Genomic DNA, 26,380 nt, shown 5'->3' with positions numbered 1-26,380 from the left:
CTCCGCCGCCCGCGGGTACAGAGTTAACCTCGTGGGAGTGGGTCTGTAAAATCCTCTACCCGTGGTTAATGTGCCCGTTGCCATCCATACTAGACATCTAATCTTTTTTAAAAATTTAGGATCGTGCCCATGCGTTTTTGCTGGCAATAAAAATATAAATTCAGTTCATTCGCGTGAGAAATATACGAAGCATATGACATCTCAAAACCAAGTAGCAAAAGAGCTCATCAAGGACCGAAGCAATATTACCCACGGGTAAGAATTGCAGAATAAAGTTTTGTAAAAGGTGCAGCAAGTATATGCTCATCAAGTACCGAAGTATATGGTCATACTACAAGCAAACTATGGAAGAACCTAAACGGTGCTATGTATTTATTTCTAGTGAATTGCAATTTTGCAAACTGAAGTTCAAAAGATGCAGGCCATTAGCGCGCGTGAGGTGTAGTCTTGGATGTGCTTGATGCGTTTCTTTGCAAGAAGCAATCGGCGCAACAGATCATGATCAATTCCAAGTGCCCTCAACGTTGCCTGAGCCTGCTAGAAAAACACATCCTGGTTACCTGCCACCTCAATTCGTTCTATCAACTTGATGGTTCATTAAGTTGTGTCCAAGCACTCAATATTTATGACAAAAAAGACTAATGCTTAGCTAAAGCAAAATCAAAAAGGCATAATACATTAACAACCTTGCCGTATAACTTGTAGTACCTTGTGTTTCCTGTATGTTGTTCAAGTTTCTTTTCACTACAACAGGTCAGTAATATGGTTTTGCATCTACCGCTGTTTTCCATTTAGGCAGTAGTATATCTTCCAAAAATGTACTCTGCAAGCTTTCAAATAACCGACGCTTGGCAGTCATAATTTCCACTAAACAGTTTAAAACAAGCAATCATGTGAAAATTGGAACCCAAAGAGAGGAGTAGGTAGAAGCCTTACGGCCTTGGCATTGCAAAGTAGTCTGAATAATATTTGAATGCCAAAAGACGGATGCGCAACTGAAGCCAAATCAAACTGGCGTTGTACATTGACAACATTACGTTAGAACTTGTTGTACCTTTTTTGTTCCATCAGACGGGACATCTGAACATCGTTTGATATATATTACCTGTGATGGAGTGGGATAGGTTTTTAAACAGAGTGCGTTCACCGGATCATGTAGGAGACTCCATCTGCAAAAATTAAACCTAACAAGTGGACAACACCGATACTAAGGATCAGGACGGACGATCAGAGGGGGGTGAATGGAACCTTTAAAAAATTCTCTCCGAGAACGGAGCCTATGTCCCGATTGCCACCCCAAACACACCTCGCTTCTAATCGTCAAGACAACACAAATTAACTCGTGACAAGTTCACCCTAGGAACGATTAGAAACACTCAAAGCGTAGCAGAAGCAAACGCAAAACGAGACAAAAAAAACTCGCACAAGAGATTAAGCAAAGCTATTACTGAACCTTCACTAACTAAGCATGCAAGGATTAATTAATTAAAGACTAAGCATGATTAGCAAGTGAAAGATCTAATTAAGAAGCTAGCAAAGATAAACAAGAGCTACACATGTGCCGAGATGCAAGAAGCTACAGAGACCATGCAAAGATTAAACTAATCAGCAAGCAAAGATTGCCTAAACAGTAGCATGAAAGCAACGTTTCACAAAAACTATGCTTGAGCTGAGCTTACTACAGATCAGATAGCACAGCGCACATAGAAGCTAAATGCATGTAGCTGTCGAACTGAGAATTTTTTTATTTTTATATTTTTTATTTTAGTATTTTGAAAAATATATAGCCCTAATAAAAACTTTGCAAATCTATACTACCGCCGGTTGAAACCGGCGGTAGGTTCCCTCCTCTGCCCAATACACTTTCAAAAAATCATAACTAAATCATATGAACTCGGATGGAGATAAACTTTATATAAAAATTATAGATATTGACGAGATCTACAACTTTGTAGTTCAAATTTTTTCCATTTAATATCATATTAATGCTCAAATAATCAACACAAATTAAAAAATCATAACTAATTCATAGTTTTTAGGCTCGGATAGAGATAAGTTTTATATAAAAATTGTAGAACTCGATGAGATCTACTTTCTAGTTCAAACTGTTTTCATTTGGTGCCATATTTGTACTCAAATAATCGACATAAGATTCAGACTTAAAATTAAAAAGCACCAAGATGACACTAAATGAAACAATATTGAACTACAAAGTTGTATATCTCGTCGAGATCTACAATTTCCATATAAAGTTTATCTCCATCCGAATTTATATGAATTAGATATAATTTTTTGAAAGTGTTCTACTCAGATGAAGGAACCTGCCGCCGGTTCACTGGCGGTCAAACGGCGATAAAAAATTTTTGGCAATGTATTTTTGCAAAATACTAAAATAAAAAATAAAAAAATTCGTCGAACTGAAAACTTACTCACTGGGTTGTTGGCAAACTGGGCCGTTCCTTCTCCTCAACCTGGGTCGATGAGTGCACACTGGCCGGCCTGCTCCCCAGCCTGGTCGCGCGGGTTGCTGTGCCTGGCCGGCCTGGTTTGCTGGCGCGTGGAGCTGGGCCGCGGTGCTGATGGCCTCCTGCCGCCCAGCTGCTTGCCTGGGTCGGGCCGCTGCAGGCCAGCAGGAGCCGACGGCCTGCAGGCGCACGTGCTGCTGCCGCTGTTTCGGTGCGCCAGTCGCTGCGCTGCGCACGCGTGCGCTCGCCGCCTGCCCCACGCCCGTGCGAAGCTGCCGGTCAGCTCCTTCCTCCTGGGTTCGAACAGAGAATGGAAGAGCCAGAACACACCCAAAAAACCCAAACTTCAACCGAAATCCTCTCTCAATACACAACGATTCGAGATGATCCTTAAGCCATAGAAGCACCTCCTCGAGAGCTAATTGATCTGGAAAAAAGTCACGAAAAGCTCAAGTATCCTTCCCAAATTTTATAAAAAACCTAACCCTCTACCAAGAATACGATTTTGGGAAACCTTCAAATCCAAACCAAATTCGTGAGGGATTTGTGAGGAACATATTAAAGTTGCTTACCATAATTCTAGTAATAAAAGTCTCCAACAAATATCACCGAATTTGGAGTGAATTGTGAAGAACGAAAAATCCTTCAAAAATACCTCCGAAAATCCGAAAAAAGATAGATTTCAGATTCAAAGAGAATGGAACAAAATGGCATAAAATTGATCTTAGAATTACTCCACCATGTTCGGTTACAAGTCACTCATAAACACAATCAAAGTTAGGATAGCAAAAAGATCAAATCAAAGATCTATCATCTCTCTCCCTCTCTCCCCTACCAAAGGCTCTCACAAACAAAATGAGAAGACCACCACCAAACAACCTAAAAATGTGTGGCTGCCCCAACAGCCCACTCTCGTATATATATACTGCCTAACTTTTTTTGTTGGTACATCGAACGAACCCGACGCCTTCACGACTTCACTTCAACTCGACGTAAGCTTCGTAATGGTGCCACGCGTTCTCCGACTTGACGATGTCCAGTCGCACCGGACTCACCCTCCAGTTTTGAGGCCAAACCGATCAAATCCTCTCGCACACCCCGTAGGCGCGATGCAACCCCAATTTTGAGGCCAAACCGGTCAAACCCTCTTGCACGTCCCGCAAAGTGTGACTCGCGATGTCGACGCGTGTCCGGCCTCCGCCAAGCCTTCGGCACCTCCAAGTCTTTCGCTCCCGCTCCCGGGCCGCCTACTCGACTCACCTCCATCCCGCTTGACTCGACCGACGCCGTCTCCATCCCATGTTCTCTTGCTCTTCCATGCACCATGTCGATCGTCCATGACTCCGCTCAGACTCCTCGGATCCCTTAGTCCAAGCCTACTCGTGTCCACTCTTCACAGCCCTAGTACATTGACATGAACCTTTCGCTTGACCTTCACCTCATGCCGTCGACCGCCATGTCGCATCCTACACCTGCACATCACAAGCTAAGAAACACAACACACAAGATATGTTTTACGCAAACACCACAACACAGCACTTCAAGTTAGCCGTTAGTATAAACATGCACATATGAAATATTGACTCAACCGGTAAAGCCTTAAATCATCTAATCAATCACTCATCACAAATAGAGCAAGGTATATCTCAATTTAGCCTCTCAATTTTTAAACAGAGTACGTTCACCAGATCATGTAGGAGACTCCATCTGCAAAAATTAAACCTAACAAGTGGACAACACCATTACTAATGGACGGAAGAGTTAACCTGACAGAAGGAAGCAACATTTTTTTTAGTCATTTTAGCATGGGAAAACACCTGGAAAAAAAAAGACAACAATCACATGCTATTAGGCATATGCGCATTCAGCCACTGAAGTGAAGAAGAAGACAAGGTTTTGCTTCTGAAGAATAATATGATAGCACTAAACTACATATGCCAAATACTCAAATTAGCTAAATAACTTCCATAAGTTTGTAGAGCTCACAGCGAATTTTTCTGACAATGTCCATGTTGAACCAGCCAAGCATCCAATTTGGACCAAATATACATCAAACCCTGATTCAACTGGTGTTAGAGGCTTAGAGCTAGCTAACAGGCTGTTGCTACCAAGAACCAACACATGAGCTGACTCTTGCCTATCATGAGCATCTAAACCATCTGATGGCCCTGATGAAACACCATTCACTACAACAAGTGAAAGCGAAGAATCATTTTGCAATACTTCATAGTGTAACCACAGCAATAAGAAAAATGGAAAACGGTAATTTGAAGACGATTAATTAGCAAATAAGCAGCAGTATCATCACTTTACTATCCAAACAGAGCTCTAATTCTTTGCAGAGACTCGGCTTGTTACCATCAAAAGATAAGCCATTTCATGAAGCTTTGCTGAATTATCTGGCATGTCTGAGACATAAAGAGGTTTAATCTCACATGTAACAAAGAAATTTGCACAGTAAAAATGAATGCCCCTAGAAATAAATGTGCAAAGGGCCCCAAACCACAGAAGGCCAAGGTAGCAGCAGGGAACAACAACGGTGACTTATCTTTCAAATATATTCAATGTACTTGTAATGCCAATATCTGATAGAAATCAATACAAATTAACTTGTTTCCAAACATGTAGTAATTTGTATGCAGTTCTGACTTTCTTTTTATCAAAACAAAAACTTTTTTTGGATTAAACCCTAAACTGAAAAATTAATCTGCTTATGTCTTGGAACGATGGCATTATCTCGTAGTACTTGCACTTGTTAAATATTTTTCCATGCAGAGAATAGTGAACTATTCCCTTTCCATACTTAAGAAAGGCTCCCAAAATAAGAGCTCCTTCACTTCAATTTATCTTTCATCTAATAATTTTGAATTAAACAGTGAAATCATCACACATCGCAAAAGCATAACATCTAAAGATCAAACTATGGTAGACTTCGGTTTTCAAATACGTTACCTTCAGCATAAATCCATTTCAGTAGAAGGGATTAGGATTGATGCACTATGGAAGAATCGTCGCAGGCTGCAGTATTGCCAAATATGTACATCAGTACATGGCTAGTATTTGGAAGTCTGGAACATCAAAATCTAATGAACATGTCGAGCATTAAAGCAAAAGGGAAAAAACCCAAGATATAAGCGACCTGCAAGTTGAAATCCTGCTTAAAAAATGAACAGCACAAGGATCCAGGAACTCAAGACACAAGAGGAGGTCCAATTGTCCAAAACCAACTGCATCTCTCCTTTGTTCGGGATAAGAATTTGTCTTTACAGAAGGCATATTTGATCATAGATTTGCAGCAACTGTTTTATCTGCCTTTGCCTGCACAAGCGTACAATCAATTGATCCGTCTTGCTGAAGAACTTGAAAGATTGGAATTCTCATCTGATCTAGACTATTGGGTATATATTTGGGGTAATGCAAACTTCTCTTCATCAAAGGCATATAAGTCCCTCACTGGACATAGGGACATTCATCCCGTATATGATTGGCTATGGAAGTCGAGATGTCAAAATAAGCATAGAGTATTCTTTTGGCTGGTTTTGAAGGATAGACTTAGTACAAGAGATATCATGCGTCGAAAGCATATGGACCTGCCTTCATATAACTGCGTTCTTTGCCACCACAACAAAATTGAGACACTCTTTCATCTACTGTTGGAATGCCCGTTTGCACAAGAATGTTGGATCCAGTTAGGTCTTTTTTCGGATTTGCAACTGGAACCTTTTTCCATTTTGAGTACTTTCAAAACTCAGCTTCAGGTACCCTTCTTCATGGAAATTATTATCATCATGAGCTGGTGCATCTGGATGGCACGAAATGATTCAATCTTCCGAGCCATACCTCCGACAACTCAAGGGGCCATCACTCGCTTCAAGACAATTTATTCTCTAGTTTTGCATAGAGTTAAAGAGGTCTGGAAACAACCAATGGTTGAATGGCTGGACCAGATGTTGTAATCTTCGTGATTTTCTTTTTAACCTTTTTTGTTTCTTAATTTCAAACTGCCTTGTATCTGTCTTCTCATTTTATATATATAATCAGCAGGGGTAAAACCCTCCTGTTTCATCAAAAATTGTCCAAAACCAATGCATCAAGCATGTGGCACCATGCCGCCGCCAATATTCCCGCACACTGTGCCACCGTTCGTTGCCTACACAGCACCAACAAACTTGCATGCGCCGCCGATCTTTCGCCAATTGCAGTGAAGGCTGAGGCCGGAGTTGCACCTCCCATCCGTCACGCGGACTGGAGGAGTGCCGGAGAACTCAAGTGAGCTTGCTGCCAAAATCTTTCACGTTGCATTCCGAACTCACGCGCCACCGGCATTCATCCAGGAGCTAGGAGCCCAGACCTGCCATTCATCGTCTCCCAGTGTGGGCTGGAGCCGGGACGACGAAGATGAGTGGGGGCGGAAGTGAGCACGCGTACCTTGTAAATCTTCTCGAAGGAGTCGGCGCGACGCGGAGCCGAGTCGTCGATGTACTCGTTGCCGGCGACGACGCAGTTCCTGGCCGGCCAGCCGGTGGCGACCTGCTCCCCACACGCCCAATTCACGAAGCCCCGCCAGGCCGCCACGCCAACTTCTCCACGAGCGCCACCAGCTACAGATGCATATGGAATGAGGCAACATGTTATGCAAGTGCGTGATTTGCATATCGCACGGGGGTGCGCAACTGCATGCGCATCACGACCTGGCGGGTCCGTGCATTGTAGCATCGGAGGCCTGCAGGGAGTTGAGGTTGACAGGAGAAGCTAACGGCGTTTGAGCCTGGACCCCATCTATCGACACTTAATGAAGAGATAGAGGGTAACGAAGAGCGACGGCGTGAAACGGAGCCGCACCAGGGTCTTCATGCGCGCCGCCGGAATTCCGCCGGTAAGGCGAATCCCGTCACTGCCTGCGACGAGATTGGTGGCAACGGAGGGAGGGAGACACAGGGAGTTCATTTTGAGGGTTGAAGTTGTGGGGTGTGTGTGTGGGTGGGTGGGGGGGGGGGGGAGTTGGCCAGTGCGTTCGTAACGTGATCACATGCTCACAGCAATCAGAGCGCAATTTTGGCAACTGATGGATATTGTTTCGTCCGATATTTTTGCTCGTCTGAAGGCACGGTCGCACGGAGGTGCTAATTATGCAGGGAAGGCACGGATCTATCTAAGGGCCTACGATGGTGTGGGGCTGTGGGCGTGCGGAGGGGCGTTCATGCTATCGTAGGGCCGATAGGCATCCGTCGCCGGTTATGTCGGTCACAGAGGCCTCGTATTCGTTTTGCCACGGGACTAAGTGAGCGAGAACCCCTAACGTATGAAAATTAGTCGCCATCTCAGTTTTATTATAGTACTAGCAAAGATATTAGTAGCAGAAAGTAGTTTGGTTTACTAGTACACGCGCCACAAGTTATAGACATTTAATCTCTTTAGCCTTTCTATAGGCACGAGGCAAATCGTGAATTATTGCGTAGTTGGAATTGTGACCTTATAGCAATAATATGAATACGACGTCACCCTTATTATTTTTGGCACGTCAGTATCATTCTCACCATATCTCCATCGCACCATGGAGTGATCTGGTCACTTGTTATCCCATCGAAGTGCTGGTTAACTGGTTAAGGACCTGCGTTTCCAGCTGCAAATTCGGTGACATATTACCGAACATTCTATTCGCCGGTCGTCGTCAAAACAAGTGTCCTCGGTCCATGTGGCTCGCTACTAGTAGTAACTCAAGTAAAAACGCCACCAAGTTTTGATGGGCGACCGACGGAAGAAAAGTCCAAACACAACTATGCTCCTGACTATTGGACCAAATCCAGAGCCACGAACACGAGGTTCAAATCCCACTTGGCCATGCCCGTCCCAATTCCACGTCGCCGCGTTGGAATTCTGACCCACCACACCACCACCAGTCCACCCTCTTGTCCGCATCCCCTCCCCGCACTGGCGTGAGCCGTCGCAGCCATCTTGAACGCGCACCGGGCGCGCGGGGGCCATTGCTTAGCCGGGGAGGAATCCGGGAGCGGACGGCACCGCCGCCCGCCGCCCGCGTCGGCTGACGAGACATCCCCACAAAACCCCCTATCCGATCGCCCGGAAAGGAGAGAAAAAACCCAGCAAACTACTCTCGCGGCATCGGCGCCCGCGCCCGCACCCGCATCCCCCCGAGCCCCCAGGTGCCCCCGCCCCGCGCCACGCGCCCGCGGCCCATGTGACCCGCATCCCGGCCGCCAGCCCGCCACGTTCCCCCGCGGCCGCGCCACGCAGCGCCAGCGCGCTCGTAGTCGCAGAATATTTCCCCATCCCCCGCCGCCACCCACCACCGGGCGTCCGGGCCAAACCAGCGGAGCAGGTGGTGCTGATGATGACGGCTCGCGCATCCGCAGCTCGGGGCGCGGTCGGCGCGTGAGACAGAGAGAGGGAGGGCACCCCGGCGCCACGCCCACATCGGCTGACGCGTCGGCTATTTTACTGCACCCCGCCGCGGCCGGACTCGCCTTTCCGCTCACCGCCCGCCGCTTTTTGTCTCCCCCGTGGCCTGTTTGGCCTCCCTCGTCCTGCCGTCTCGGCTCCCCCGGCACACGGGCACGCGTAGCGTTCGCACGGGGTTCCGCCCGTCCTGAGGAACAGCGGGAGCAGGAGCGCAGGCCAGCGGAGGAGGAGGCTGCCGCCGGCCTGCGCAGGACCTCGCCGCGATGGACATCACGGAGGTCACGGTGGTGCACCACGCCGCGCTCGTGCTGGCAGCGCTCTGGGCCGCCGCGTCCGCTGGCTGGGCGCACCCGGCGCTCTTCCTCGTCGCGCTCCTCTACATCTTCGCGGTGAGTGCGCACGCTCCATCCACGCACCCTCCCCTCCTGGCTCGGATCGATTGCTTCCGCGGTGTTGATTGCTTCCTGACGAATTAGTCAACTCTGCTGACAGTTTGTTTACTGCTACACTTGGCCATTTGGGAGTTCGATTTACCGATTGCTTCTCTTGAAATTCTGCGGGTTTCTATTCCTCCTCCTCCTCAACTCTGCTGCATTATCATGCGTCTTGTTATATCTAGATATAGCTAGATAGATTCACGAACACGCTCTGTCTTTGGTGCCTGATCAACTCATTATCGTTTTCCTTTGCTGGGTTCCTGTCGTCTGGAAACGTCATGACTGACCAAAACGGGCCATGTGACAGCGTTGATCAAGCATGTCATTATCATATTTAACTTGCTGGATATTATATTCATGTTCCTAAGTTCCGTTGATGGAAGGATGGTGTACGCTTCCTCGATCCATTCTCTTTTTATACATCCAAACGCGTGGAAAGAGTTTGAAAAGTTAGAACAAAGTGGACTACATTTGGGAAGGGAGTGGTGCATGACAGTACTTCTCTTTTATACATGGGCAACTTGATTGACATCAAATTTTGTACCAGTATATGTTTCAGAGTTTGTTATCTTACATAATTATTAGAAAAGGTAGTGATCAAAATAAGTGCATGGGAAATACTACAAAGTAAGGAGAGTGGAGGTGTTTCGAATAAATGTCCTTGGTACCACATCCAGCTATGACATAGGCTTATTTATTACTTTTCCTTGGGTCAGTCGCAGTAACTGATACGGGTACAAAGCTTTTTATTTTGCTTTTTTATTTCCGGCTGCAGAACAATCAGTCAATTTTGAGAATGCAGTTTTCTTTTTGGCAGTAATACATTGTAGACTTATTCTCCTATGATCGTTGAGAGCCCATTCTAGATTATTTTGATCTTGTAAGGGGAATATTTAACTGAATCGTATTCACAATAGATATAGCCTAGTGGAGCAGTTGGGTAAACATGGAGTAGTTAAGGTTGCAGCAGTTAAAGTCAGTTACTGGTCAATGTTCCTTCTTTTTGTTTTTTAAATAGGATGCCAGGGTCACTGTTTTAATCATGTGACTTGAATCAGCCAAAATTTGGCTGCTCAATAGATTTATTAGTGCTTTTATTCAATTGTATCTATGACTCGTTAGAGTTGTACCAGTTTCTTCAAGATTCAAATTCAGTAATCAGCGACTCAATTGTGACAATCATCGGAGTTCAGTGTGTGTGGTTCCTTATAAGTTACTATAGTTTGGCCAAAATACAAAATAGACAGTTGAACTAATCTCTCTACAACATGAGTCAGATATTTTCTTTGATATTGTCTCTCAACCTAGTACGAATTTCTTCAGGTGGTATGTCAGATTCAGTTTTCTCTTTGCTACCCATCAAGGGAGTGTTACATTGGAAGTCCTGCTTAGTAACTTCCTATGTAGCTGAATATTTAAATTGTTGTTTCTTTGATTGTATCTGTCTATGCTAGCCCTAATGAATATAATTGAATAATCGTCACTTCAAATAAGTTTGAATAACCACAATGTGGTATGGACATCTTAGTACTGTTGACCAAAATGCCTTAAGAGACATGACAATTCAATGCAGATACACTATTCAGCATCCTATGTCCAGTCCGTATTTTTTTTTCAGTCTTACAATTACCTCATTCGTAGCATCAATATGATTTTAGGTGAATGAAAGGTACACAATGAGACTGAGGAGGAGGCTACAGTACGAGGAGAGGAAATGCTCTAACCAGAGAAAGGTACAATTCCTTCATTTATTTCCTAGTTCAGCTTTCATGTTGATCAAAAAGTTTGCTTTCACTTCTTATTGCTCATTATATGTTTGGACCAGCTTCTCTCTGATGCAGAAACTGTAAGGTGGTTAAATTATGCTGTGGAAAAGATTTGGCCAGTTTGCATGGAGCGGGTTGCATCCCAGCAGTTCCTTTTGCCCATATTCCCGTGGTTCCTAGAGAAGTTCAAACCATGGACGGCAGTAAGTATAAAGTTCAGGCTGCTTGTTACCTAGGAGCTTCCTTTTATTATATTTCTATTCGCTCATGAATTGGTTTTCTTTAGAGTTCTGAATATCAGAAGTAAAACAAGTAACTTGGTGCCAGTTAGTATGCTTATGAAGTTATGATATATTCTTTCCACTAATAGTTGTGTACCTTATTCTGATATCCATTTATATTTTCTTTTGCAGAGGAAAGCAGTTATCCAAAGCCTTTACCTTGGTAGGAACCCGCCAATGTTTACAGATATTAGGGTTGTTAGACAATCAACTGATGATGATCACTTGGTGTGTAGTGATGCTTTCTTTTTTCCTTGGATGCCCTTTCTGGGTAGTTTCTCATTGTATGGACCATGAAAAGGTTAACATTTATGCATATCTGCTAGGTTCTGGAGATAGGGATGAATTTTCTTGCAGCTGACGATATGGATGCTCGAATGGCTGTGCAACTAAGGAAGAGAGTAGGATTTGGCATAACAGCAAATATGCATATAACTGGGATGCATGTTGAAGGGAAGGTAAGCATCCTGCATAACCTCTTTCAGTTCTCTGATCTTGAAGGTATGAGTGCTTTGTTTAACTGGTTCTTTGTACACTATCCACTGAGTGCATTATATTTATAACTGAGCACCAATGTGGAGCGAGCAGAAAATAGTTTTGCAAAAGAAAAGTATGCATGCACAAGAAAAATTAGTCCCACATGAAGAAATGGAAGGAGAATGTGTTTGTTTCTTTGATCTTTATGAGGTCATGCATGCGAGACGTGTTTCAGATTGTGTTGTGTCAACTAAACTTGTCTAGGGCTTGCGTGCAGGTTCTGGTAGGGGTGAGGTTTCTGCAACAGTGGCCATTCATTGGGCGTGTAAGAGTGTGCTTTGTTGAGCCTCCATACTTCCAAATGACAGTGAAACCTTTATTCGGTCATGGGCTTGATGTAACTGAGCTCCCAGGAATTTCTGGATGGCTTGTAAGTATGACTATTTTAGTTTACTTTTTCATCATTAAAAAAACAGCTACTTACTGTTGTTCCGTTAATGTCATTACATTTCTTTTGGTACTCAGTTTCCTTCATCTTTCAAATTTTGCAGGACAGGATGTTGGATGTTGCGTTTGGACAGACCCTTGTTGAGGTTAGGTTTCCGAAGCTCTTTATTGTGTTGTTGCATCAAGTGTAACCTATGATTTTTCTATCGATCATATTCTTATCTGCATTGTTAGTCAATTATTGAATAGTGAAAGATCAAGAGAACCTTCTTTGCATTTGCATCTGTAACATGCTAGGCTCATTTTGATGTTCTACGGTGCACCTGCGATGCATCAGCTTTTTACATGGTGTAGCTGTTTGCTGAGGGGTTTATTGGATAGTGCCTTTTGTAATGTCCTATACCAGAATAGTCGATAATTTTTATATTTTTTTCAGCCAAACATGCTAGTTATTGATCTGGAGAAGTTTGCCTCGGAACCAACAGGTAATTGCTACAAACTTCTTGGTGTGCTGCAATTTGGTTTTCAACTTTACCAGTGCTTCTTTTCCATTTCATTTTTTTGAACTTGTCCACCATTAAGTTACTTGTGAGACTAGTTTGCCAGTTTGTTCAACTGATTTTAAATAGGACTGTCATCACCAGTCATGTTAGCGTAGTTACATGCTTTGTTTGATACTGTTTTTTCCTTTCCTTTTTTCATGCTGCTTTACTGATGTTTGGAATGTCTGAGAATATTCTAACTTCTTTTCCATATGCATCAGAGAACTGGTTTAGTGTTGATGAGAAGCCACCTATTGCACATGCTCGGGTGGAGATCCTGGAAGGTGCTGACATGAAGCCATCCGATCCAAACGGTACTTGGAGTATATATAAAATGTTCAAGAAAATGAGTCACTTTTGACTTTATGCCGAGGACTTGCAGATTTGTAGTTTGATTACATTCAGCAAAAACTCAATAGTTGTATCCATGTGCAGGACTAGCTGATCCATATGTGAAAGGCCATCTTGGACCCTACCATTTTCAGACGAAGATCCATAAGAAAACTCTTAACCCGAAATGGCTCGAGGAGTTTAAAATACCAATCACTTCATGGGAAGCACTCAATCTTCTTTCTCTTCAAGTCCGAGATAAGGATCCCATCTTTGATGACACTCTGGGGTTCGTCTCTTTTACCTATTTTTTTCTTCTTTTTTGCCACTGAAATAGTGGTGTCATTGCTTTATGCCTAATTGGATTTTGTACTTCAGGCCACAAATTCTATAATTACACATCAGCAAACACTTCTAGTTGCTTTAACTATTACAACTATAGTAGAACTTATATCTTTCTCATAACCCTGTAGTGATTGTTCCATAAGCATCAACAAATTAAGAGGTGGACAAAGGCATGATATATGGATTTCACTGAAGAACATAAAGACAGGGAGGATTCACATTGCAGTAACTGTGCTTGAAGAAGAAAATGAAAAGGTGCGCTCAGGTTTGACTTGGTCCTGGTGGTCGACCAGTTTGCAGTGGCTGGGTGGATATGAATTTTTCTACTGTTGGCCGAACACTGGCCAGGACTACAATTTTTGCCCTACTCCTGACACCTCATGTTCACAAATTGTCTATACTTTTGCTTGCAGGTTCTTAATGATGAAGAGGAGCAGGGTGGAACACCCAAAGTGGGCAAAGCTAGCACACCGAGGTCAAGCTTTTCATCGAGGACCAATAACGAAAGTGAGTCCTCCGAGGAATTCCAGAAGATGTCTGATGAATTTGAGCCTGTTGACATTGAAGGGTCAGAAAAGCCTGATGTTTGGGTACATCGCCCGGGCAGCGACGTCACTAGTACATGGGAGCCCCGGAAAGGCCGTCCTCGGTGCCAGGATTCCAAAATCCAGCGGGAGAATGATGCTTGCAGCGATAGCCCAAGGTCATCAGTGTCAGAATCTCAAAGAAGCGACTCCAGTACCGAAGAACCCACGGGTGGTAGATCGCACCGTCACCTCCGCAAGGTCAAGAAGGGTTTGGGCAAGCTAGCTGGAGCAGTGTTCCATCGGAGCCCCAAGAATGAGACCGATGATGACGCTTCCCCATGCGTGACACCCCACCCAAACATTCAGCCTGTTGGAGAAAGCAGGGTGTCAGTAACATATGTGGTCGATCAAGATCCTGGGAGCAACAGAAAGGGTACGGTAACAGATGAGGAGCAGCACTCAAGCCCTGAGAGGGAGGAGCCGAACAGTCCGACCAAGAGGCACCTGAGGAAGAAGGCAGCTCACATGGTCAAACATGCGGGCAAAACCACCGCCCATAACCTGAAGAGCATGTTCAGCAGGAAGGGCCTAGATAAGAGCAAGGAAGAGTGCCAAAATGATGAGGAAGGTGATGTGGTTGCGATGAAAATAGACGGGATGGCAGCTGATCCTCCTGTACCGAGCAACGATGCCGTAGATGCGCCAGAGTCTGTAGCTGATGGCAAAGACAAGGTGCAGTGAAACGTAGTCTGTGTTCTGCTGTATATGCAAATAGCCATGGTCTGAGCCTGCGTAGGATGGTAGGTACTAGTTACCACTTACCAAATAGTCCCCTAGCAACCAACATAGACATACAACAGGATATAAGGCGTTAAGAAAAAAAAAAGACATAGACGTCAGATCTTGAGAAGTGCTAGGCTGGTCGTCGAGGGTTCCTGAGTGTCCTTGATCTATATGGTTTCTGTTGTGTATTCAGGACTCGAGGAACTTGTGTAAATACATGTAGATTTTGGAAGAGTTCTTTTATGGCTCAATTGAATCCAAGAGTTCCAAGTTTAGCGCATGTCAGCCTAACAGGTGGCAACAGTTTCTTGGAACAAGTACAAACACGAAATCAAGTATGTCAAATTTGTTGTGTACCATACTCCCTAAGTTCATTTTTGGTGGACCGCAGTCGGCGCATAAGTTTTTTTTACCCATGTATAAACACTCACCTAAATTAACGCGTGCACCTACACTAAACCGCTATAAGTACATCGAACTACATCAATTTTGTACCACACAATTCACATATTATTGGTACATACTCGTCCATCCCAAATTATATATTATTGGTACATACTCGTACATCTACATCAATTTTGTACCACACAATTCACATATTATTGGTACATACTCGTCCATCGAGTATCCCAAATTGTAAGTCATTCCAAGAATCTTGGAGAGTCAAAGTATCTTAAGTTTGACCAAATTTATATGATAATATAATAACAATTATGATGTCATCTAAGTATCATTAGATTCTTCATCAATTGTATTTTCATAGTATACCTATTTGATGTCATAAATCTTTATAATTTTCTCTATAATTTTAGTCAAACTTGAGATGCTTTGACTCTCCAAGATTCTTAGAATGACTTACAATTTGGGATGGAGGGAGTATTATTGTACCACTCAATTTTGACTACATGAGCCTTTTATCTCCTTTCTTAATGCAATGATACGTAGCTCTTTTGCGTATCAAAAAAAAACAAAAAAGACACGTTGGTAAAACACCCAAATGAATGCTCAGATTGCGTTAGTAAAACAAGCCGAGGGAGCAGACAAATCAAATTATGTTTGGCACAAGCTTAAGGTCAACTAGTCCCTAAAACTCAGTTCCTAGGTATCATGATTACGTATATATTAATTTTACTGTTAGGAGTATATTTCAAGACTATAAGTAAAGATTACATATTTAAAATTCTCACAAAACCAAACTTGTCAAGCAAAGCTTCAATTTTTTTTTTTGCAACGTAAAACTCCTTCCGTTTCAAATTGTAGGTCGTTTTGATTTTTGTAAGTTCATAAATGTCTGTACGTCTACCCTATATTTAGATGCATACAAATATTTATGAACCTAGAAAAGCTAAAACGACCTACAATTTGGAACAGAAGGAGTACAAAATTACAAATTTAGCAAAACTGAACTATATAGACTGGTATGACTATTGAAAATGAAAAATGTGTACGTCTTCAAAAGAAAAGTAACGCCCAAAAGAAATTAAGAAATGCACCACGTGTCTAAAATAAGTTTTGGTACAGCGAACGGATAAAAGATGTGATCGCGCAAATAGAGATGATAACATCAGGCGACAACCAAACAACACTACCGAAAAGACTGCGGGCCCGTTTGGTGACATCCAACTGCTCCTAATTCTTAGTTGTAGTTAATTCTTGGAAATAAGTGATTGTGACTGAAAAAAATTCTACAGATTAAATTAATTTTATGTAGAGATGTTTTCCATACAAGAATCAGCCAATCAGAGAAGCTACTCTTATCAAGCTACTCTTTTCAGCTCCTTAGTTCGTTTCAGAATCACTTCACAGAATGCTCTTGGAGCCCAACAGGCCCTACATTTGGCTGTAAATCAGAGGAAGGAAAATGCTGCTGCCCGAGTTCACTGTAGGCTATCGATTAGCTTAAACAGGACTCTCCACGTAGTCAACTCCTTACTTAAATGTTCAGAGACATTCCTAAAGGTTTTCACTAACACCTTTGTGCCAGGCTAAAAAATACAGAACATAAAATGAACATACACAAGATCATCAGACACAAAAAATAGGTCAACTCTTCGGACACTGGTAACATCAAATAAATAACCTAGCAACAATTTCTAACTGTTCAGTTCATTAAACAACCAAAATGGGTGAAACGGTCAGGGTGGCAAAGAACACCAATGAATGTAAAACGGACAGCAAGGCTGCACATATGCCCACATTCTCAGGCATCCTCTTTTACAATTTCTGTAAGCCTTCTGCAGTTGAGCGCCTCGAAGATCAATTGCACCTTGTTGCATACAGAAGAGCCAACTCCAGGGAAGCACACGACAAATAAACACCAATCCCTGCACTTACTCTCAAGTGGAAGCAGAAAGCTCATTCTTCTATGTCAGGTTGAATGACTTCCTAACTTATCTCAGCGATAGCCACCCCATCCTCTTCCTCTTCCTCGGCCTCCCCTGCCCCGCCCTCTTCCACTGCCTCTACCACCACGAGACAATCCTTCGAAAGCTCTGTTCACAAGCTGATTCTGCATTCCTCCTCGCCCCCTCTTGCTTGCAGGGCCATTCCCATTCGTAGCAGGTTGGGACCTCTTCTCTCTGAATGATTCGCAAACCAGAAATGAGTGGAAAAGAAATGAAATATCTTTAGGAAAATTTGAAATATTGGATAACAGGCATCTAACCCTGCAGTTGTAGCTGCTGGTTTCTTGGGCTGCTCCATCCATGACAGAGTGATTTTCTTGTCACCGATAAATGAAGGGGATTTCGAATGTAATGGCTGAAAGAAACATCACTCCAAAAGTTAGAAAACATTACCCTTTGATACATGATGCAGCAAAACACTACTTCTGACAGAGACAACATATATCAAGCTATCAGCAATGTCAAGAGGAATGTAGTTCAGTCTTCAGGCATCAAGCATAACAAGGTTTGCATATCTTATGTGGCGTTTGGATAGCTAGTGGGAAAGGGAAAAGGATAAGAATAGGGTTATGTTGGGTGGGAATGGGATAGGGTTATAAGATTTCATTCCAAGTCCTTTGTTTGCCTTGCTATGGGATAGGGATAGGGAAAAGAATATAAATGACGAGAATACCCTTTCAATATAAAGAAACAACCAATGAGGAGCAATATAATAAAGGGCAAATCTGTAATTTCCTATGCTTCTCACCTTTATCCCAAACATATCCCACCTCCTACCCTGGGATTGAATTGGTGGGAAATGTGGCCTTTATATCCCATTCCCAATCCACCTTTTCCCTAACCCATGAGCCAAACATTGGAAATGATTTATCCTACCTCTTATTTCCCAAACCCACCCACATTTCCAATAACCCAAACGCCACCTTAGTGAAAAGGTTTGGATAGCTAGACTAGATGACTTCAAACACTGCTGTGTCTTTACACCTGACAGTTAAAGCTTCAATACCATGTGTTATTTTTACCATTTTGGCTTTTTTTAAATTAATTTACCATGTAGACTTGGCCAAGCAGGTAAAAGATTTTTATGTCCGCGGGATGTGAAAAAAAATACAGGGAAATAGTACTGTGAGATTGGTTCATGTGGTTTCTCTAATCGAGATGGATATAAGCATGTTTAATTGTGTATAATACAAAAGGGCTTAATATTACTGGTTCTGTTTATTCCATTTGTTATCAGCTTCTTTTATACTATAATAAAATTTCATTTTGCTGGGCATTGAACTAAAAGGATTTTTCTTTCTTTTTTCTTTTTTTGATCTCTATAATTCAATCCCCATCTTGTGTTTGCCACCACCTACTAAAAACTGCTGACACCAAGAAGATAGTCATCACAGTAGGTATCCGATCATAGAAACAATCTTGAGTGCTGACCCCAAGGCCACAGCTAGTCCAAAAATACTAAACAGAATTCCAAGACTCAAAACAGGAATGAACCCTACCAAAGTTTATACTTCAGAAAACAAATAAATCACCTGTGTCATTGCCAATATATTGTTATACGAGCGCATTGTCCTTGTTGCAGTCTGCTGATCGCCCTTCTGCAAAAAGAATCCAAATTGTAAACAAATGGCAGGAATGTTAGCACGTGGTTCTGAAAGAAAGATTGCCGAACCATAATAGTTGAATCCACTAAATCGGAAAAACCTACAATTTTAGTTTTTTCCTCTTCAGTTTTTGCTGAAGATATTGCCTTGTTGAAGTCTGCCATTCCCTGAGTTAGTCTCTTTATGGCTGCTCGCACTGTCTCTTCTGTTCCAGTTAATCTGCACATTTCAAAAAATAAGAAACTTGCAAACATGACAGTTGGGAGGAAAAATACTCCATAGAATGAAAATTCAGGTTGAATGGAGTAGAAAATTGCATGAAATCTTCAATCGACGTTCCTCACAAAATTGCTTCCTATCATATTAGCACATGCAAGTCTGGTATAACAGTAATTCCATGCGATGCTCTAGCAGAGGAAGAAATTTGAGCGGAGATTTATGTGGCCTCACATCTATCTACTATTCTTCAAAATTTCAATTTTCATAGATGGTTTACTTCCTCAATGTGTCTTAACGGTAGGTATCGCAACTAAACTCAGGCCCCAGAATCCCAAGCACATTTTGTTTTCATGGGCAGGGTAGGTTGTGTTGTTACCATCAATGATGTGTGCACGTGATCATATATGTCGTGGTGCATGTTAGGATCTCCTATGAGAACTGTAAGCCCTTAGAGATGCATTTCCGTAAGAAGGTTTGGTGCTTAACCATGGTGAAGACCCCATATGGTGATGCTTAGAGCTTTAATAGTAGAGACCAAGACCCCGCAGTTAATTGGAGATGAATCACTCCCTCAACATGAATACCTTACGGAAGGTATTACTGGAAATTTTCTCAGACCCTGGAATCCCAAGCACAGTTTGTTTTGGTGGGCAAAGCAGGCTGTGTTAATACCATAGATGACATGTGCAAGTGATCATGTGTCCTGGGTGCATTTTAGGATTACCTATGACAATTGCGAGCCCTCGTAGACTGCATTTCTATAAGAAGGCTCAACGCTGAACCACATTGAGGAATCCGGGGGCAGGGAGTTCCATTTTTTCAAGGATGTGCTTAGCTCTAAATTGCAGAAAACTAAGCACTACTGTTATTAAGAGATGAAGCCAAAAAGGAATGAATATGTTACAAGAAAATGGGAGGTAGGACGGCATGAAAGTTTGGTGTAAAATTATGAAGCAAGTGGCTAAAACTAACCACTGGACTTTCTCACTCAGCTAGTGCTTTTAAAGTAATCCACACTAAACCAGATAAAACCATACAAATTAACTAAATGCTGCTACAATGGAAGCATGTGTAAGCAAAAATATATAAGCTACCTCTCTGTGAAATCTTTGTAATGCTCCGAAAAATCCTCTCCGAGCCTATCTGATGGTTGCCCAGTAACAATCTTGTAACCGCAGAGACTGTTCGTTGTGTTTGGAGTCTGAAATGCAGACTTGATCAGCACTAAGAAAGGGCATCCATGACAAAATGATGTGATTCAATTGATGACCAAACCTAACCTTGTGAGCCAAATGGTGAAAAGTGTAGAGCAAGCACTCAACATAATTATGGTTGATATCTTCCACCTTCTTCCCAGGCATATACTTCTGCAACACAAACAATAAACAGAATGATCAAAAGTGGAAATAATAACAAAGGCTGAAAAGAAATCATTATATCACATCTTTTGATAAACAATGAGAACCTAGGGAAAAAATGGGCCTCAGAAACATATCAGCATTAAGAAGTGGACTAACCTTGAGCAATTGAACGACAGAAGGAAGCAGCTGACGTGAATCTTGTGCTGCAGCATATGGTGAACTAGCAGCAATAGTCTTGAGCAAATCCAGTTTCTTTTCTTCAGGAATCTAAAATATGCATAACATGGCCAAATATACTTAATGCTCAAATGTTAAGAAGAACACTTCCATTTTATGCATGCTATGAGTTTCCAGTTTATGCATGACATGGGTACAGACTTTGATTGGAATGCAAACTTTATAACAAAGCAACAGTGTATACTGCAAATTCCTCTTTCGTTAATTTACCTCATGTTAGCTTTCGTTGAATGGTAAGCAATTTAGTTTTGAATGTGCATAAAAAGAAGATAAGAAACAGTATTTTCACTTCATAAACAAATTAATCCATCTGATAGCTATATGCAGGAAACTGACTGGACAATGTGGACTCAGACAACAAAATACAGTAATTAGGAACTGTGATGGGCCAAAAAGAAACTATAGACTTCATAATGATTCTATAGCCAGACCTAACATGAAAGAAACACATTAAAGCATTCTTTAATCAGCGCGAAAATACAAACTCAACAAAGAAATGTAATGCTTTTCCCTGTCGTCACACTGTTTCAAGGAAATGCACTTTGTACTTCTCCCTATGAATTTTGGAGGTACAAGTGGAAAAGTTTACCTTCTCAAAAGCTGGAACAATTTGCTTAACAAAGTAATTGAGGAACTTGCTGCTTGATGCACCTCTCTGTAGATCATGTAATCCAAATTAGGATATAATATTTACCAACAAAAAACTTATCAACATTTTTACTAAATTTAGTAATACCATGAAGATCGGAAGAGCCATATACATGCATGAACTCCACCTCTCAATGTGATCAATGTCAGAAACCTGGAAGGATGAATGAGAATGCTGAGAGAAATACAATTTATCTCAAGCAAAGAACTGTCATAGGATTAACTGTTCTGCCATACATTTCTGATATGCTTTTATAAACACTCAAGATTAGTAGAAAGCACTGAAACTGAAACTCATAACTGTTGGGTTGAGCATGCACAAGTGGATTATTCTACAGGAAGTAAAGGAACAGATTTAAACAGAAAATGGGTCCATTGCAAGTCTACTGTAAGTCTGTATTATGGGGATAAGTATTGTATTATCTAACTAAATGGATCTAGTACGACTTCTATAGAATTGATCTGCCATTTGAACATCAACATAGAGTAAATTTGTTTCCAATACTGTTCAATCAACACACTTACATTGAATTGTGAATCAAGATCTGCCTGTGCTTGAATAATTTCGATCAGTTCTTGAAAGGACTCTTTAGGAGCAGAATCCCCAAATATGCTCAAGCTTCGCAGGAAACCCATGAATAATTCAAACTCTGACCCAGTTACATCTTGTACACTCTGAATAACGGCATTCTTTGGTAAAGTGTAACACATAAAAATACAAATAGAAACTTTAAAGATGTAAATCAATCAGATGGCCAAAAACTGAAAGCAACTGAACATACTTTCTTTATCAAATCAGTTATAAATCTCTCCATTTCTGCCTGAGGTTTCAGTAGCTCTGCTTTAAGAGGAAAGACCTGGAAAAAATTACATGAATTCTTGCTTTAGCAACACTACAATCGATCACCTACAAAACATGTAATCAAGCATACTGCTATGTACCTTGTCTCTAAGAAAACAAATAATCTTCTCACGGATCTCTGAACCTGACTCCACATGCTTAAATAAAGGCTGCAAGGAATCTGGCCAATTGAGGGTACAAATTAAGAGAAGTAAACAATGAGCATCTATAAAAATAATGAACTAAAGACGAAAAATTCTGATAGTGCAACATGCATTTCAATGATTTTCTCAATGGAAAGTCCAAAATGCACTTGCTATTCAATTATATAAATTATAAACTAGGAGAATTTGTGATGGGTTGTCACAGATGCTAAATCAGTATACATGACAAAGGCAGATATTACAACTCAAATATATTGATAGCTTCCTTATACGTCACATGTATGAAAAGATATTGCTATATCCCAACAGAAGAACATGTGCTCAAGAGTTAGCAAAACAGCATGGTTGTGCCCATCATTAATCATAGAGTGCGCGCATAAACATAGAAGGTCCAAGCTCTATAGATTCAGATAGTGGTCGCATAACAAGAGAACATCTGAAATTAAAAATGCAGAAAATGGCTGCGATCCAATTTTGTCCTATGTAGTACACGTACATGCCTTGAGAGAATGCCATTAAATGAACATAGAATACACAAAGGAAACGTCCGAGGGATTGACATGAGGTATAAAACTAGACAACTAGTACCTTAGTAAAAATAAACATTGGTTGATTGAATTAGTTTCTTCAATGCAAGACATAGTACCTAATTAATTGCCACTTTTCATGAAACTGGAACAGTAGATATCCTTAACAGTAGATAATCAACAAAGAAATCATAGTGTTGTAATTGAAAACATTTAAATAATTCGTAACACAATCATAAGACTACCTTGATGCACTAAATCACATAGGCAAATTCTGTATAAATGCCATGTCACCTATGAACACGGTCCATGCAGTAAAGAAATAATGATCATTACAGCTGAGGAATAAGTCTATATAACCCCCTAAGCGTCCATGCATGTAATATGCCATGTTAGCGAAATCGTCCTCCAAAACCACCTACGGAGTTATTGAGACGGTTTTATCGTATGCTGTCTAGGAGGCACTTTAACCTACTGTGTTGATCATTGGAAGCTTACTCTTAACATCTTGCCGTATAAGGGACATGAGGGCTTTATGAACAGCATCACGCTCCACATTTTCCTCTGAAGATATAAAGAAAAAGTCAGATGTGCATACATAATAACTGTTGCAGCCAAGTAAATATAGGAAGACCATACCACTAGTAAGGAGTTGTCCTAGAATATCAGCAATTTTTGACACAAATTCAGTATCTTTGCCAAGAAGTGGAAACCCCCGAATAGCTTGTATTCTTATCTGCATCGAAGAAACGTGTTAAAGCATGCAAATGCTTCGCTTTTAACAAATGCAAGCAATACTAACAAAATCAAAGAAGAGCATAACTACTTCTGTATGCAGATATTTGAGATTGTCAAATACAATATTCCAAAATAAACCAGTTAAACTCTTGAGTTTCATGTTTAATAATCAAGGACAAACATGAAAGAACATGACAGATTGCAAATGTATATACAGCATTGAAGCATTAAGTCTCCTATGATCACAGTGAAACAGGTGAACATCACTCATTCACGGTTGGTACATTCGATGTGATGTCACCACTAGATTGCACTGTTCATGTTCCAGTATTCAGACATAACTCAAAGATGCTCCCTAATAACTCAAAAGGTCCCTTTTTTTGTTTCACATATTGGTCAGATCTAAAATTTACTATTTTGCAGTAAGACAAAAGACTGTAACAAATATTCAGCTTTGCTGGTTAAGAATCAGTTTGGGGAAGGGTGAGACAATTTCAAATGCAGACTGTGCTCTCTGTGTATGTACACCTGAGCTAATATAAGTAATGGCAGAAAAAATTCCAATGTAAGCTAAAATAAGTAAAGTATGCAGAAAAAATTAGACCTTTTAGAAATTCAGTTGTCCAAAGTTGCCTAAACACCTGGAACCAGCTTTTCTAGTTCGCTCAGAACAGCGAACCACCTTAACACATGAACGCTAGTGGCTGCTAGTGTGTTCGCTCTCAACTGGCAGTCTGGCGGTTACACAGATTAACCATGCTGCTTTGCATACAGGAATCTAGAGAGACGAGAGCGCATACCGCGAGCTCCTCCATCTCGACGAGGTCAAACATGGCGGACATGGCGCGCGTGGCGAGTGTGGGGAAGCTCCGGAAGAACCTGGGGATGAGCTGCGCCGCGAGCTGCTTCGCCTTCACGCTCTGCCCCTTCACCGCCGCGATGATCGCCTCATAGTCCGCGGCGTGCTGCGATTTCGAAAACCCCGAGACGAAAACCCCATCCACGTCAATTCAAAACCCTAGGCCGAGCCGGAACCCCTGAAGCGAGGAAACCCTAGGAGAATGTGAGCGGAGGAGGCACCTCGGACTTGTCCTTGGCGGAGGAGAGGCGCTCGCCGAGCTCGTAGAGCCGCTCCACCTCAGCGGCGTCGGCGTCGGCGGCGGCCATGGGAGGAGGGCGGGGGATTTGGGGGTTAGGGTTTGGGACGGGGAAGGGGGAGGGAACAGTAGGGAAGGGAGGCGGAGGGTGAAAAGGTGGTTCCTTGTTTTTGACTGGCCGCACGAGAAAGGAGGTGCAAGCACGGGATGGAGCCGTGGGGACGAGACGAGACGCGATCCTATCCGGTACCTTCCTGGAGCGGTGCGACCGTAGCCGGCCGTTGTGTTCGCGAGGCTGCAGCAAAATGCAGCACTCAAGTAAACTGTTTCAGCAGCAAGTTTGGATCTTTCGCCGTTACTTTGGTCCCTCTAAATATTCCTATCTCGGTGGACAATTTCAAGTCAACATGAGTCATTTTGCTCTGGCGGTAGTTGCTACGTGTCCTACTCGTTCTCAAGTGAATTTACTGGTGAAAAAAATTCATATAAAATGGATCGGCTTAGTGTGAAATTGAGTGTGCACCTTCTTAAAATCTTCGAGGTCAATAGCTTGCACTTACTCTCCAAAACGTTCCCCCATCCATTATTCATTCATGTTAGTGCGGTGTATAACTCAACAAGTGTAACCAAACACAAAGGACTCGCTAGCTCTCTGCTGCAGTATGCTTCCATACTAGTAGAATAATTCAACTCGAATCTTGTCCCAACTCATGTGACACGTTTGCAAGGTACCGCGGCTCACCACGTCCTCCCATGCTAGGCTACCTTGTGTTAACTTCGCTGCTCTCACAAGGCCCAACCACCCCGTCACTCGCTATCACTTCTGGCGTCCAACCCTATCGACGCTGCAATGTGCGTTGCACTCCCCGACCACCTCGCTCGCTCACTCGCATGCTAGCCCGATGGCGGGAGCGGCATCACACTGCCGTCCATGCCCCCCTCCCCGGTGCCCGTACCACAACCACTACATATTATCCATCAAGCAGCTCAACATGCTGGGTGTGGCTGCTGTGTTGGCCTTCTCCACCATGGTCCCGCTCTCGAAGATCGCCATCGTGGTACTCCTTCTTCCCTACGTCCTCGCCCTTACCAGGTCGCCTTCTCACAGCGTTCGGGCAAGTCCAACCTAGCCGCGCCCATCTTCCCATGCCTCGATGGGCGGCTTTGCCTTACGGTGCACACCGTTGTTCAACGGACTTCGAGCTAAAGACACAGTTAGAGTCGTCGCTGCGGCCCCACACACGTTTCTCCTCTCCACGCAGGTGTTTACCAAGGGCATCCCGGCGCCATGGTCAGGCATGTTCTTGCTTCCTATTAGGGTCGCAGTGCAGTATCTGAGTGGCTGCGAGAGGAGCTGTAGGAGCATGACAAGCTTGAGCGGCCCACCGTGGTACCAAGGTGGGTGGTGGTCGTGGCTGGAGCAACAATCCATGGCGATGATCGTTGGCAACGAGCTCTAGAAGGCTGGTTGCATCTGGATACTTGCTGCACGGGGAGGGAGGGGCGTACGTGTCGTGGATACATCCCCAGTACCCGTAAGGAAGGAAGAAGTCGGACTTCTACTAGGATTCCCCTGTAATCCTACTAGGACTCATCCCGTGTAATCCTACTAGGAGTCCTCCTTGTAATCCGACTAGTACTCTGCCCCCTGGAGTATATAAAGGAGGGCAAGGGTATCTAGCTCGGCAGGTCACACCTCAACACCCAAGCGCAGGGCGC

The 26,380-nt window shown here is 42.8% G+C and overlaps 2 protein-coding genes across 2 annotated transcripts; one reads left to right on the top strand and one right to left on the bottom strand.

Moving 5' to 3' along the window:
• The first annotated feature begins 9,148 nt into the window (after positions 1 to 9,148).
• On the top strand, positions 9,149 to 15,176 carry LOC101783260 (C2 domain-containing protein At1g53590-like). Its single transcript, XM_012843275.3, is given in 13 exon segments — positions 9,149 to 9,274; positions 10,981 to 11,055; positions 11,148 to 11,291; positions 11,502 to 11,597; positions 11,696 to 11,827; positions 12,124 to 12,276; positions 12,398 to 12,439; positions 12,730 to 12,778; positions 13,057 to 13,149; positions 13,271 to 13,454; positions 13,639 to 13,765; positions 13,924 to 14,688; positions 14,690 to 15,176. Coding segments are annotated over 13 exon segments (2,031 nt in total). The 3' UTR covers positions 14,735 to 15,176.
• A 1,509-nt stretch (positions 15,177 to 16,685) lies between these two features.
• LOC101782858 (apoptosis inhibitor 5-like protein API5) lies at positions 16,686 to 24,835 on the bottom strand. Its single transcript, XM_004952281.3, has 16 exons — positions 24,645 to 24,835; positions 24,365 to 24,529; positions 23,466 to 23,562; positions 23,325 to 23,390; positions 22,237 to 22,316; positions 22,077 to 22,151; positions 21,820 to 21,969; positions 21,383 to 21,448; positions 21,236 to 21,301; positions 20,566 to 20,676; positions 20,329 to 20,415; positions 20,143 to 20,249; positions 18,934 to 19,048; positions 18,758 to 18,823; positions 17,486 to 17,580; positions 16,686 to 17,399 (listed from the first exon to the last, which is right to left on the bottom strand). Exons 1-16 carry the CDS (start codon positions 24,729 to 24,731, stop codon positions 17,216 to 17,218), a joined length of 1,617 nt encoding a protein of 538 aa, XP_004952338.1. The 5' UTR covers positions 24,732 to 24,835; the 3' UTR covers positions 16,686 to 17,215.
• Positions 24,836 to 26,380: the final 1,545 nt, after the last annotated feature.

Source organism: Setaria italica, chromosome I, assembly GCF_000263155.2.
Source record: "Setaria italica strain Yugu1 chromosome I, Setaria_italica_v2.0, whole genome shotgun sequence".
NCBI lineage: Eukaryota > Viridiplantae > Streptophyta > Magnoliopsida > Poales > Poaceae > Setaria > Setaria italica.
The sequence above is the reverse complement of the archived record's forward strand: the minus strand, read 5'-3'. Positions and strand labels throughout refer to the sequence as shown.